This window comes from Euwallacea fornicatus, chromosome 25 (genome assembly GCF_040115645.1).
Source record: "Euwallacea fornicatus isolate EFF26 chromosome 25, ASM4011564v1, whole genome shotgun sequence".
Classification (NCBI taxonomy): Eukaryota; Metazoa; Arthropoda; class Insecta; order Coleoptera; family Curculionidae; genus Euwallacea; species Euwallacea fornicatus.
In genome coordinates, this window is record NC_089565.1 from 2,326,108 (window position 1) to 2,338,611 (window position 12,504).

Below are 12,504 nucleotides of genomic sequence, written 5' to 3' on the forward strand. Positions count from 1 at the left end.
TTATACTGCTAGCGATGAACCGCCAGGGTCTTGTGGATTTACGACGCAACTTGTAAATCCCCGGCACTAATAAAAGTGGATTGGCCGGAAACCGAGAATTAATTTAACTTGCTTGTGCATCTCTATTTATTACCTCGAGAATAACACGAAGGATAAATTTGCTTTGTCCTGGTGCAATCAGTGTAAAACGCAATAAGTGTTTCTGTATAAATTAACACCCACATGGCTAAGATATTATAAAATACGAAAATAAAAATAAGAGAATGGACTAACTGGAATAATGACTCAACATGCAATGCCAGCTGAAACAGCTCTATTCATAATAGTGACCTGTTCGGTTATATTAGCCATGATTCAGTACAAAAAGGCAGCGAAAACATTGCACTAAAATCTTTATGGCTCATGGTAAAAAGCATCCTGTATGGGTAAAACTACTCTGGTTTCAAGCATACTCTGTTAATTTGAGGAAATCGCATAATTGTATAAAACCTATCGTGTTACAGTTCTACGTAACTTGGACTAACCGATTATCAGGTATTACAATTTTAAGTATAAACAACCTGAATCATCGCGTATTTATGCTAGCGAATCCGTGAGAAAGGCTAGCAATTTTCACTCTACATAGATCAATATTTAACAGATAATATATACAATTTACAATAATCTACATTACCAGGGGAACACTTACAGCGACCCGCATTAATGTTCGCACACCATAGCAGTTAAGTATTTGCTGCTTTTAAACTAAGCTGTTTGTAAAATTAATTCTTTGTTTTATAATAAGTTAAATCACACATTGTAAATACTCAAAAGACAGTTTTTATTTCTCTAATTCATAGACATTTTTTACTAATCGATATTAAGTAAAATACTGCTTAAATTTAACACAACAAAAATATTCAGGCACCTGACATGTTATGCAGTTTGACCGTCCTATTCTGCCGATTTTTTCTGAATTGTAATGTTTGTAAAAGTAGCCTTAAGCGCTACCTCACAGAATTACTTTAGCTGTGAAAATGCCACGAAAAGACAAAAATACGACATTTTATATACTCCAACTTGTGATTTATCATTACGAGAAAGGAAAATCACAGAGATAAATTAGTAGATTATTGAAATTAGACGAGAGTACTGTAACTGATATCATAAAAAGGTATAAGCATGAATACAGAATACAATTTATCCCTCAAGAAGATCGTCCAAAATTCTTGGACGATCGCGATAAACGCAATATTATGAAGAAAATGAAGAATGATCTTACTGTGAGTACTAAAGCATTAGCAGCAGATTTGTTTCAAGAAACTGGAAAAAAGTTCATGCATCTACAGGGTGTCGAATGATTAGTGAAAATAGATACCGTGGTTTTTCCCCAGAATGCCCGGGAAAGGCCATATTTTAACGATTTTAATCGAAACAGAAGATTATTGTTTGCCGATCGATACATTTCTAATGAAGATACTTAGTGGAATAATGTGATATTTTTTGATGAAAGCAAATACAATATGATTGGTTCAGATGGACATAAATTTATATGGCTTCCAGTGAATAAGGAGCTTCTTGTTAAAAATCTCAGACCAGCCCTGTAACACGGCGGAGAAAGTGTTATGATTTGGGGCTGTATTTCGACTTCTGGAGTGGGCGAATTAGTTTCCACTGATGGCATCACAGACAAAAATAATTATTTAACCCTTTGAAAAAAAAGTTTTATTAAAAGTGCTACTAATATGAATATTCGACAAAGTTTCAAGTTCTATCAGGATAATAATCCGAAACACAATCCGCATATTGTACAAGAATATCGTGTAATTGCCCAAAAATATTACATCCTTCTCCACAGTCATCGGATCTAAATCCCATAGAAAATTTACTAGGCTACTTTGATCGGAAGATCAGAACATCACCCATAAAACTCAAAAATTAGTTAAAGCTACGATTAACTGAAGAATGGTCAAGTATTCCACTGTCATACTTAAATAAAATTATTTCTAATATGTCTGGACGATTAAGGTATGTAATTAAACCAAAGGACTATACTACTAAGTATTAAAATTGTCAAAATATATTATACGTTGATTAAAAAGGAATAATTCGTGAAGTGTCCGAATATTTTTACTCTGTAAAATGTAAGCAGTATTTCGCTCAATATTGATTAATAAAAAATGTGTGTAAATTAGGGGAATAAAAATTATGTTTTGGGTATCTGGAATGTGCGATTTAAGTTATTAAAATAAGAATGTGTATTAGTTTTACAACCAGCTTAGTTTAAAAAAGACAAATCCCTAACTACTATAGTGTTCGAATATTAATCGGCCCAGTGTACGAGATCGGCGGATATTTCTGTTGAGAAATACATACAGTGTGACCTATTTTTTTGGGATCAGTCTGTAAAAAGTTCATTGATGGTGCGATTTAACTCGGTTTTTTAAAATTATAGAGCTTGATAAACTGCACATTTTCAGCAAAAATGACCTGGTTGACGTAAAATTTAAGGCCTACTGTGACAGTTTCTAGAAGCGAAATTTTAATAAATCATATTAGAGATTTTTTTAGAAAAAATCTGTGCACGCCGCTGAATTGACCATCCCCCCAAAACGGGCTTGTACAAAATTTAGTAATAACGATATCGTAGAAGAATTAAAAATGCACACTGGGTACTTACTCACATCTTCTTATACTTTCTCTGGGTATGTTACGGCCCAAACTAACCATTCTAACACTGTTTCGGGGATTGTCGTTAAAATATTGCAAAATTTGGGGGGTACTTAAAGAAGAAGTCCACGACGTCCATTTTGCCTCGTTACTTCGAGTTACTGGTTCTATCTGGATGTCTGACTCTGTTGATTTCTGCATTCTGCCGCAGCTTCTGCTGCCGAGCGCACGTTGTCGCCAACAAGACGAACAATTTCTGTTTCTTCTCTTACACTTAAATTTTTCATAATTACAAAGATTAATAATTGAATTTGTATCAAGTACAAATGAGTTCTAATATCGTTGCTGATGCGTTGTTGATGATTTGTTGCGTTTGTTTGACAGTTGAACACTTCACTTGCTCTTCATAGCCCACTATGAATTTTTGAATATAAATAGCTACCGAGGGTGCACTTTTAATTCTTTTACAAAATCGTTATTATTCAAAATTTTTCGATAAAATTTTGTACAGGCCTGTTTTGAGGGGTGGTCAATCCAGTGGTGCGCACAGATTCTTTCTAAAAAATTGTCTAATATGATTTATTAAAATTTCGCTCCTAGAAACTGTCATAGTAGGCCTTGAATTTCATGTCAACCCGGCCATTTTTGATGAAAATGTGCGGTTTAACAAGCTCTATAATTCAAAAAAATCCGGGCTAAATCGCACCATCAATAAACTTTTTACAAACTGACCCCAAAATAAATAAGTCACACTGTATCTTATCAGTGTGGCCCCTTTAAATCAATAAGGAAATAAGTAAATACGTGCCTACTCGACGATAAAGTTATAAATGTATAGCAAAACGTCATTCTATCAATGATGATGATCAATGAAATGTTTTATTGAAATTTCTAAAATAGTGAAGGAACATGTGTATTTTAAACCAGGCGATCTGCGATAGCGGTAAAATGAAGCCTCCAACGTGCATAATTTTAAAGTGCTGGTTTTACATGCCGTGAAAAGACAAATATTTACTTTTAAGTTACCGTAATAAGGCACATATTATTTGTGCAAACTTGGAAGGACCAATATTTGAACCAAACCCAAAAACAAGGAAATCAGTTTATAAATAAATGTTACAAATAAGTATTTTAAAATAGTCAAAACATAAAATAATTTTATTATACTAATTTTAGAGCACTTCACTGAAAGATTAATTATTATAGAAATTCGATTTCAACCATGTTAAAATCTATCAAGCTGAATTCCTATATAAATTTTTTTACAGATCCGTGTTACTGTGATATCAGACTTATGGTTTTAATCAAAATCTCCTTTACTGTTTGTAAATGTGTATGCATGTGTTTGAAAGTTTTTACACCGCGTTAAGTATTCAACATTTAAATATAGCAATCTTGCAAGGTAATAGTTTCTACTTACAAATGTGCAAATTCTTCGAATAAACTATTAGTTATTAAACGAACTGTTCATTGTATATAGTTGAATTGTGTTCATATTATAATATTACGTAATGGTGAACTCGTTGAGCTAAAATCATCCTCTTTTCCCTTGATTTCCCTTTTTCTTATTATGTGCACAACGGTAAGCCAAGAAAGATTTTACATTTTTGCATAAATTCCAACCATACGCAAAAATATCGCGGCTTGTGTGTGACGAATTAGTCTCAAACGAAATAAAATAAACAATGAAAAATCAGTCTGAAACGTATAGAACTTATGTATAAAAGGGAAACGGGTAAAGAAAACTGGAGAATATAAGGCTTACCACTTTGCAAAATTAGAAAAATGGATATGTTATGTAAATATATTACATGGATTGTCCTAAGTTTTATTTATTAAGTAAGGTAATAATAATCTATAATATGCTAAGAGTACGAGTATCATACCAATTTCTTAATAAAGTTAAATTGTTCTTAAAATAATTGTATTATTTGGCATCGTTGGGAATTCGTGAGTTCTAATAGAACTGTTCAGGTAAGTTTCCTTTGGCGCTTGAGGCATGGATGTATTTTTTTTATCAACACTTATATGCACTTACATTTCAATATTATTGCTAAAAAAAAGAATGATTAAAAATATAAATAAGTTCGAATTAGACTACGGACATTTCCGATGTTGATTTTTTTGTCGAATTATTCATAGGACAGGATAAGATAAAGTCGACCTAATCAATATTTTTAGCCATGAGGCTTTTAAATGAGACTCTATCTAATTATGGTAATATACAGTGGCCAGCAAAAGTATGAATACATCTTTAAAATTGTTAAACAAAATAAAATACCAGCATGATCAGTATATTGTTATATTATATAATTCATTTTGTTATAATCGGTAACATGTATCAAAAGTACTACTGCAAAATGTTTGCCAATATATCATAAAATTAGATCTCAAAAGTATTCATACATAATATACTTAATTCGAAATAATATTTTGTAATATTAATGTTTTGTGACATGACCTTTAGCTTTGATGGTAACTGTTAAGCGTCCAGGAATCGATTTGGCCAAGTTTCGTGTTACAGAAAGATCAATCTTTAACCATCCTTCTTGCAAAATTCTTTCAAGTCATGTTTGTTGCTTGTTTCACATTTTCTGATTCGTTTTACTAATGCATAACGTAAATTTTCAATGGGATGGTGTCTGGCGATTGGAGTGGAGACTTAACAATTTTCGGTATGTTTGTATACTAATCATTCCTGAACGATTTTCGCCTAGTGTTTGGGGTCATCATCTTGGTAAAATGAATAAATTCAAAGCATATTTAGTTTTTTAGCACTCTGTATCAGATTGTTTTTTAAAACGTTCAAATAGATCATTTGAGGAGCAACAAATCAAAACGTATTAACTCCATCGATCTAACTTTGGAGAAAGAGGCAAAAATGTATTATTTTGTAAAAACAACCTAAAAGGAATCACATCTCTTGTATAACCAATTTGGTAACATTCAGTGTCATACACTACCAAAACAAAATGAATTAGATGAGATTTATCGTTATCCTAAAAAAGACGGAGGTCAGCTTTGCCCCGACCTACCTTACTAGATACGCATCTTTGCCATTGGTGTTAATGACTCATTATTGTTTATTCTTGTGATACTTTAAAAAATATTTTCAGTCAACATCAACGCAGAGAATTACAAAAGTCTCTAACTAAGAATAACAAAGATAAGAATAAATAAATAAAACCAAATGCAAACCTGTACCATAGGTCTTCCCTTAAAACGATCGTCAAAAAACTCATCAATGTTAAAAAAAATTTTAAAAGTAAGAATAACTTCAAGTACTTCTAGATATACTGGCAAAAATAAGTTTACTGCCTGCAATGATTCATAGAACTGAATACACAATACGACGTTTTTTTTGCAAAACAAACAGGCTGAAACGGGGCAGCGAAATAAAAACTTCAAATCAAAACCTTTTTATTTTAGGCAAAGTTTTGCCCTAAATTTAATAAAACATTCTGCTGTCTGATTCAATGAGCAGCCCAATTTAAACAATTTAAATAAAATTCACAACAATAATTTTAGAAAAAGTCTTGTTATACATAATGGAGACCTATATCAACTGTATATAACATCAGTAAAAGAAATGATTTAATAATTTTCCTACAAAAATCATGGCAATACATTAAGTATCATTCAGCATAGATATTCGTCTGGGAGGCCATACTTTGCATATAGCTCTGCTACGAATAAGTCCTAGTGGGACTGCTCCATAATTTCTACTATCTGTGGAATTTATTTTGTTGTCTCCTTGCAGCCACACATGCCCTGTAGGAACAATTTCATAACTGGCAAAGCCAGTTTTAATTTTGTCACCCTAAAAAAACATTATAGTAGGTATTTAACTAGAATGTGTTCAAACATGAATGCCCTTGCCTGCACACCTACAACTCGTTTGCATATCTGTTGTTTTGGATTTGTAGGGCATCTTGCTATAATTACATCACCTTTTTTTATTGACTGCGTAAGAGCAGTAATGTGTTCTGTGAACAAAATATCATCCGAATATATGGTAGGTTCCATTGAAGGTCCTGAACACTTGAAACAATATTTTATACAGGAAGTATGCCCTGTCTTTAGTATATTGCTTACCAATACCAAATCTCCTAAATATTCAAAGGTACAGTGAATAACGCATCCGTATTGTACTACATATCCTAAAGTTCCTAAGAGTTTAAAAATTATTTGTTTCATTTTTCTATAGTTCTTTAAATAGACAGTCAACAAGAGCTGTTTATACCTACTTTTTAAATATTATTTGTATTCATTATGAAAGGTTTTGAGTTTTTGAGGTTGAAGTTTCGAATTTTGAGCTATAACGGTTTTTTTCATTCCTTATGAATACTTATGTTTTTTTCCTTTATTAAATACAATTATTGAAAAAAGATAGAATAATACATAGAGCGGTGAATGTGAAGTGACATCTAACAAACTGATAGCATCCAATCAAAATGAAGGACGTGTGGATGACGTGTAACTTGTATATGTGTCAAATCTGACAAATTAGGAAAATGTGGTGATTTTTCAAGCCGGTGAAAATTATTGAAAAATATTATTGTAAAGTAAGAAAATTGGACTGAATTGAAATATAATGAGTGCAAAAATATTACTAGGTACGAAAACTGTGTACCACATTAGCAATTTCCCGAAAATTACACACAAATTTCCCTTATAGCATCTGTATTAGTGACTGTGATAGTCGGCCTCTCCAGTGGAAGTATTCAGGGCTACATTTGTCCATATTCACGTACAAAATTTATAGAAATAGCTCACAGGACTTTACGCACTCAAAATGATGACTCGTCCAACATTTATTTTGGAGCAAGCATCTACAAGCAACTAAATGAGCCTGTACCTCAAGAGTTGAAGAAGACATCATGTGAATCCCTGAAAAGATTGTTTAAACCAGATTTGAACATTGAAAGCGTGTTTTATGCTTTAGCAGCTGAAAAGCTGCTAACTTGTGATGGGAAGTTGCCTGTTGATGGTTTAGCAAAGGCGAGTTCTATTCAGATTATTCCAGTTTTACATTTTGTAACAATTGTCTTACAATTTATTATAGAAAGCTCTAGACATTTTAGTTGATGAAAAATCATCACTAGCCAATCTTCACTATGCAGGAGAGGTTCAAATATTGTCAGGTCAACAAATCTCAAACCCTAGCAAAGTTTCCCAACTAACTCAGTCACAATTAAAGGCTGATGATAGTATTTTGAGTTTAGGGCATGCCCTGCATTTAGCTGCATTGCTGGGCAATTCAGGTACCTAGATACATCAATTTGATTTTAGAAAATTAGCGAAATTTTTATTTATAGGAAAATTCATCACTGAGCGTATTGAAGATATTGTAGTACAAGCTGATGAAGTTGATGGAAAACTTCTACAGTGGGAGGGAGGTTTAAGTACTACATCTTTAATTATTACTGGTTTGCTTAAATTCCCTACTGCAAATTCACTAAATCAAGTTCAAGCAGATAAACTGGCCAATTATTTGTTGTCAAGAGTCACAGTACAGACAGCAAAAGGTAAGAAAATTATAAATATATTTATTTGCTTCTTAGGCAGACTCCTTAAATTATTGCCTAAGCTTAATTTTCATTAACCTGACTTTCAAAACTTTTGATGTTTATAAGAAATACATTGTGTTGCTGTCATAATAAGAACAATTTGATAGATAAATTCTTTATGTGTATTTATATTTTCTCTGATATTTGACATAGAAACCAAGTTATAATAGGTGTCTGTTGAGTAAATAAGAAGACAATTTATAAAGTATATATAAAGTTCTTTATTCCCTATCTTTTAAGTCTTAGTTTCTTGAAATCAAACTATGAATTCATAAATTATAAGGGTGATTTCATCTTAAATGAGTCACATTGCATATGTTAGGGTTAGTTTTATCAAAACTGAACTTGAGCCATAATTAAACAACTTTATGCAGAAAGTCTCATTTTTATGTCCTATTTTCAAATCAAAAACATTGACCCTATTGCAGGTGTGTTCGCCCTTGTCGATGCAGCCACTGCTCTTTCCACCAGCAAATTATCCCCAGTGTCCATTTCCATCGCCGGCTCTAATTCAGTCAAACTCGACAGCCCCAATTTGCGAATTCAGGTCTCAGACATCTTTGGCAAAGCGCTGAAACTTGCTCCAAGCCCAGTAGTGGCTCAATCTGCCACCAGGATCGCCGACGATGTGGTAGTCTTGGCAAAACAACCTTTGAGTCCCGGTACAAAGGAAACGGAGTTTGTTTTACCATTAAAGTAAGTTTATGTCAAGAGTCCATTGCTTTGTAGTATTTGTTTTTTCGTGTCATATTTGATAGAGTTTAAAAAGTTTTATAATTGTAATATACAGGATATCCCATGAGTATAAAATATTCTGTTTGCAACTAAAGAATTAGAGATTATTAGTGAAATTATAATGTTTTGTTAAACAACATAATGTAGGCATATTTCAAAACTTTCACAAATTCAAAAATACTTTGTATCTTAGTTAATATTGAAAACAGAAGGATGTTGTGTTTAGGAATTTGAGTGTCTCAAATTTGAATCAAAATCTGATCACCTTTGTATTTGTAGGCTTGAACCCGGATTTTATAAAATCCTCCTCAATGTGGGCTCTCATTCCACTACCGTTAACGCCAGAGTTTTGGGACCCGTGGAAGTAAAAACTTTGGAAATAGGACTCTCTGATGCTGATGGAAGCGCCGCTGCAAAGCTGGAAAAAGTTTCTTATCCCAACAAATTGGCTAAGCGGTTACAGGGCGACTCAGGACAAAATCTGTTGGTCAAATTTTCCTTGTCTAGACAGGTAAGTAGGTCATTTCATCTTATAAAATCGAATAATAATGGTAGAAAAAGTTACAACACATTAAAGAAATTAACTAAAACAAATCTAAACCCATTTCTAGAGGAAGGTAGCACTTTTGCCACATGTAAAATGTAAAAACTAATGATAGATATTCACATCACGAAGCGACGAGCTGAATTTGTATAATATCAACTAGAGCTGCAATAACACCTAATGGAGGTGCAGTGTGTGTTTTTTTATTTCATATTGTCGCTTAATCTACAAAGAATTGTGTCTAAGACTAAAAGAAACAATATGTCTTAAAAATATTGCGAAACAACTTTTGTTCCCTTGAATATGTAATCTACTAAAATTTTATTCGAAATTTTTAGGTGCATCAAGCGTTCATTCGTCTTTCGGCTGGCAAAAAGGAAATAATCTTCGTAGCGGGCCAAGAACCCAACAACCAGTACAAAGTGGAAGCTGATTTGGGTCAAGAACTGCCAATCTCGGATACATTCAATATAGAATTAATCATCGGCGACTCAGTCATTACTAATCCCTTCCGGTGGAATATTGGCGAGATTGAAGTGAAAATCACTAACGCTCCCGTGTCGAGTTCACCGAAATTAGTTAGAGGGCTCAAACCGGAAATAGACCATATGTTTAGGAAACCCGAAAAGCGTCCAGCTAAATTTGTGTCTTTGCTATTCACTGCCCTTACCGCGGCTCCATTTTTGATCTTGTTGGTTCTCTGGGGTAAAATTGGAGTTAATTTCAGCAATTTCAGTGTTAAAGCGGTGCCGTTCCATCTCGGTTTTGGAGGCATTTTAGGGTTGTTCGCATTGTTTTGGTTGAAATTAGACATGTTTACCACGTGTGCCTGGTTGATCCCAGTTGGAGGGTTTACGTTTTTTGCGGGACACAAGTTTTTGAGTCACGTAGCCAAAGGAAAGAAGCCCGAAAAATGACTTACGTGTGAATGAACTTTAACAATTTGTGTTGTTTATGGGGTCTGTGATGTTTATGGGACACATTTTTTATCTGTGCTTAAGCATTTTCAAATTAGTTCCAGTTTGTGTAGTGTTTATTTGATAAATGTATAAAATAAACCTCATTTAATGTGACAAATAAAAACCTAGAAAGTTCTATATTATTTAATTCAGAAGCAATTTTTGAACTTAAATGCAAAGAGAAATTTATATCCAGTAATTATGAAAGAGTGTGGGAAGAAACTTGGAGTATTCAATTTACTGAGATGTTATAATAATTTTAAATGCCTTAATTTCTTAAGCGCAAACTTCTAACGCTCAGGTAACAGATACGGATCATAATAAAATTATTAAATATAAAAAATAGAAACCACTGGGGAGTATCACTTAAAATGTCACTGAGTGAACACCCCAATTGCTAAAACCTATATTTCCTGCTTTTAAGTAGAAGCTACTATTCAATTAACGTTATTAGTAATGCAAATGGCTTTTAGAATTAAAAAAATATTTTATTTTTATTACAAAAAAAATTAAGCAAAACATACAGCAGGCTAAATGTTAGAAGGTATCTGAAATCCAATATGTATTTTACAATCCAATTTCAACGTCTTTACTACCGATTTCAACATCACTACTTGGTAATGTTTGTGTGTCAATCAACTGGGGGTTCTGTTTCACTCTAGCAATATATTCTTCTGCCATCACGCATGCTTGTTCAATTTCGTAATTATGGGATACAAGAGTGACCCACTTGGATTCTAAGTTCTTTAGCTCTTCTCCACCTTTTGTTTGCAATGACTTCCTTTGCCAGTTAACCTCTTGTAATGCTTGCCGAACAGCAGCTAATTGTTTGGATGCAGTTTTCTCCATATCTTGCAAAATTTGCAGGTACCTAAAAGTAAATTTTCCATATGTTATTCTTCACTTAACTTTTGCTATCAACCAACCTTTGCCAAGCAGGACAGCAGTACTCTGTCATCAACTGTAGATTTAAAATTCTAACTGCCTGATGCTCAAGCTGTGCTTTAGAATTATCTACACATTCTGTCCAAGCACTTAATTCATTTAATTTACCACTTGGTGGAGGAGGTAATTCATATCGTTTCATAGAAATGGTTTCCATAGGTAAGCGGTTTTGCAACCTCTCAAATTCATTGTGCATTATTTTCGTCTCAAAAGCTGATATGTTTAGTGGTGGTAGATGTTCCAAATAGTTTTTGGTAGGTCGATATCGTCTACATTCTTCTTCAACCATGGCAAAGGCCTGAAAAGTTATATATATATTATAAACTTCACAATAATTAAATTGACATGAAATGGGTTGAGATTTGAGATACATTATTCATATTTGCAACATACATATATATGTATTTAAAGGATCAAAGGTATAGAAATTTGAATTTTATGAGCATGGTACTGTTTTCTCTGTAGGAAAAAAGTCATTTTGAAGAATATCAATACTGCAGTTTCTAACAAAATTTCTCTTTCGAAGTTTTAACATTTATAATTTTTGAGATACTTATAGCTGATAGGAGAGCAACTATTCTATGGAACACAACAAGAAAATACGTATCTGAGGAATATACATGATAGAGTATAACTTACCGCTTCTCGTACTCCGGGTTCATCATATCCTTGGTCAATATAAGGAAGTGCATCTACTACAACTTCTCCAGCCATTCTACCTTTTGCTTTGTCGTTTTATCGGAATTATTATTAATTATTTTAAAAGTTCTCTTTTAAATCAAAATTTTATCGCGCTTACCATTTTCAAGAAAAAAAAAATAACCCAACATTTAATATTCCATCTATCGCGTCAGTTTTTTTCCTAACAGCTGATCTTAAACCCGTAAGATCAGATCTGGCAACAGTGTTTTGACGATAACGAGCGTTGTGATTATATCAAACTTTTTTTTGAATTATATGCAGCACGGTTGCTTGCTTATTTAATAATAACTAATAATTATTTTATGAAACCAAGAGAAATATTTTATTAGCTCGTGGGTGAATCAATTCGTAAACGAGATTCGTATTTTATTACCAGACACTTAAAAGTAATGTAACGAAC

At 32.9% G+C, this 12,504-nt stretch overlaps 3 protein-coding genes across 3 annotated transcripts; 1 reads left to right on the forward strand and 2 right to left on the reverse strand.

Annotated features, from left to right (window-relative positions):
- Positions 1 to 6,052: 6,052 nt before the first annotated feature.
- On the reverse strand, positions 6,053 to 6,941 carry LOC136346865 (mitochondrial inner membrane protease subunit 1). The gene is made up of 3 exons (XM_066296359.1): positions 6,745 to 6,941; positions 6,529 to 6,690; positions 6,053 to 6,469 (listed from the first exon to the last, which is right to left on the reverse strand). Exons 1-3 carry the CDS (start codon positions 6,844 to 6,846, stop codon positions 6,278 to 6,280), a joined length of 456 nt encoding a protein of 151 aa, XP_066152456.1. The 5' UTR covers positions 6,847 to 6,941; the 3' UTR covers positions 6,053 to 6,277.
- A 175-nt stretch (positions 6,942 to 7,116) lies between these two features.
- OstDelta (oligosaccharide transferase delta subunit) lies at positions 7,117 to 10,593 on the forward strand. The gene is made up of 7 exons (XM_066296355.1): positions 7,117 to 7,265; positions 7,328 to 7,650; positions 7,715 to 7,913; positions 7,968 to 8,177; positions 8,648 to 8,915; positions 9,234 to 9,465; positions 9,837 to 10,593. The coding sequence occupies exons 1-7, from the start codon at positions 7,244 to 7,246 to the stop codon at positions 10,413 to 10,415; spliced, it is 1,833 nt and encodes a 610-aa protein (XP_066152452.1). The 5' UTR covers positions 7,117 to 7,243; the 3' UTR covers positions 10,416 to 10,593.
- A 331-nt stretch (positions 10,594 to 10,924) lies between these two features.
- On the reverse strand, positions 10,925 to 12,238 carry BCAS2 (BCAS2 pre-mRNA processing factor). Its single transcript, XM_066296356.1, has 3 exons — positions 12,042 to 12,238; positions 11,384 to 11,700; positions 10,925 to 11,328 (listed from the first exon to the last, which is right to left on the reverse strand). The coding sequence occupies exons 1-3, from the start codon at positions 12,114 to 12,116 to the stop codon at positions 11,025 to 11,027; spliced, it is 696 nt and encodes a 231-aa protein (XP_066152453.1). The 5' UTR covers positions 12,117 to 12,238; the 3' UTR covers positions 10,925 to 11,024.
- Positions 12,239 to 12,504: the final 266 nt, after the last annotated feature.

Excerpts from the sequence above, each read along its gene's own strand:
- LOC136346865 (XM_066296359.1), bottom strand. The coding sequence starts at position 6,846 with ATGAAACAAATAATTTTTAAACTCTTAGGAACTTTAGGATATGTAGTA. Across the intron at positions 6,691-6,744 it reads ATTTAGGAGATTTGGTATTG|TGTTCAGGACCTTCAATGGA; the intron begins GTAAGCAATATA and ends TATTGTTTCAAG. Across the intron at positions 6,470-6,528 it reads AACGAGTTGTAGGTGTGCAG|GGTGACAAAATTAAAACTGG; the intron begins GCAAGGGCATTC and ends ATGTTTTTTTAG.
- OstDelta (XM_066296355.1), top strand. The coding sequence starts at position 7,244 with ATGAGTGCAAAAATATTACTAG. Across the intron at positions 7,266-7,327 it reads GAGTGCAAAAATATTACTAG|CATCTGTATTAGTGACTGTG; the intron begins GTACGAAAACTG and ends TTTCCCTTATAG. Across the intron at positions 9,466-9,836 it reads AATTTTCCTTGTCTAGACAG|GTGCATCAAGCGTTCATTCG; the intron begins GTAAGTAGGTCA and ends CGAAATTTTTAG.
- BCAS2 (XM_066296356.1), bottom strand. The coding sequence starts at position 12,116 with ATGGCTGGAGAAGTTGTAGTAGATGCACTTCCTTATATTGACCAAGGA. Across the intron at positions 11,701-12,041 it reads AACCCGGAGTACGAGAAGCG|GCCTTTGCCATGGTTGAAGA; the intron begins GTAAGTTATACT and ends ATAACTTTTCAG. Across the intron at positions 11,329-11,383 it reads TGCTGTCCTGCTTGGCAAAG|GTACCTGCAAATTTTGCAAG; the intron begins GTTGGTTGATAG and ends ATTTACTTTTAG.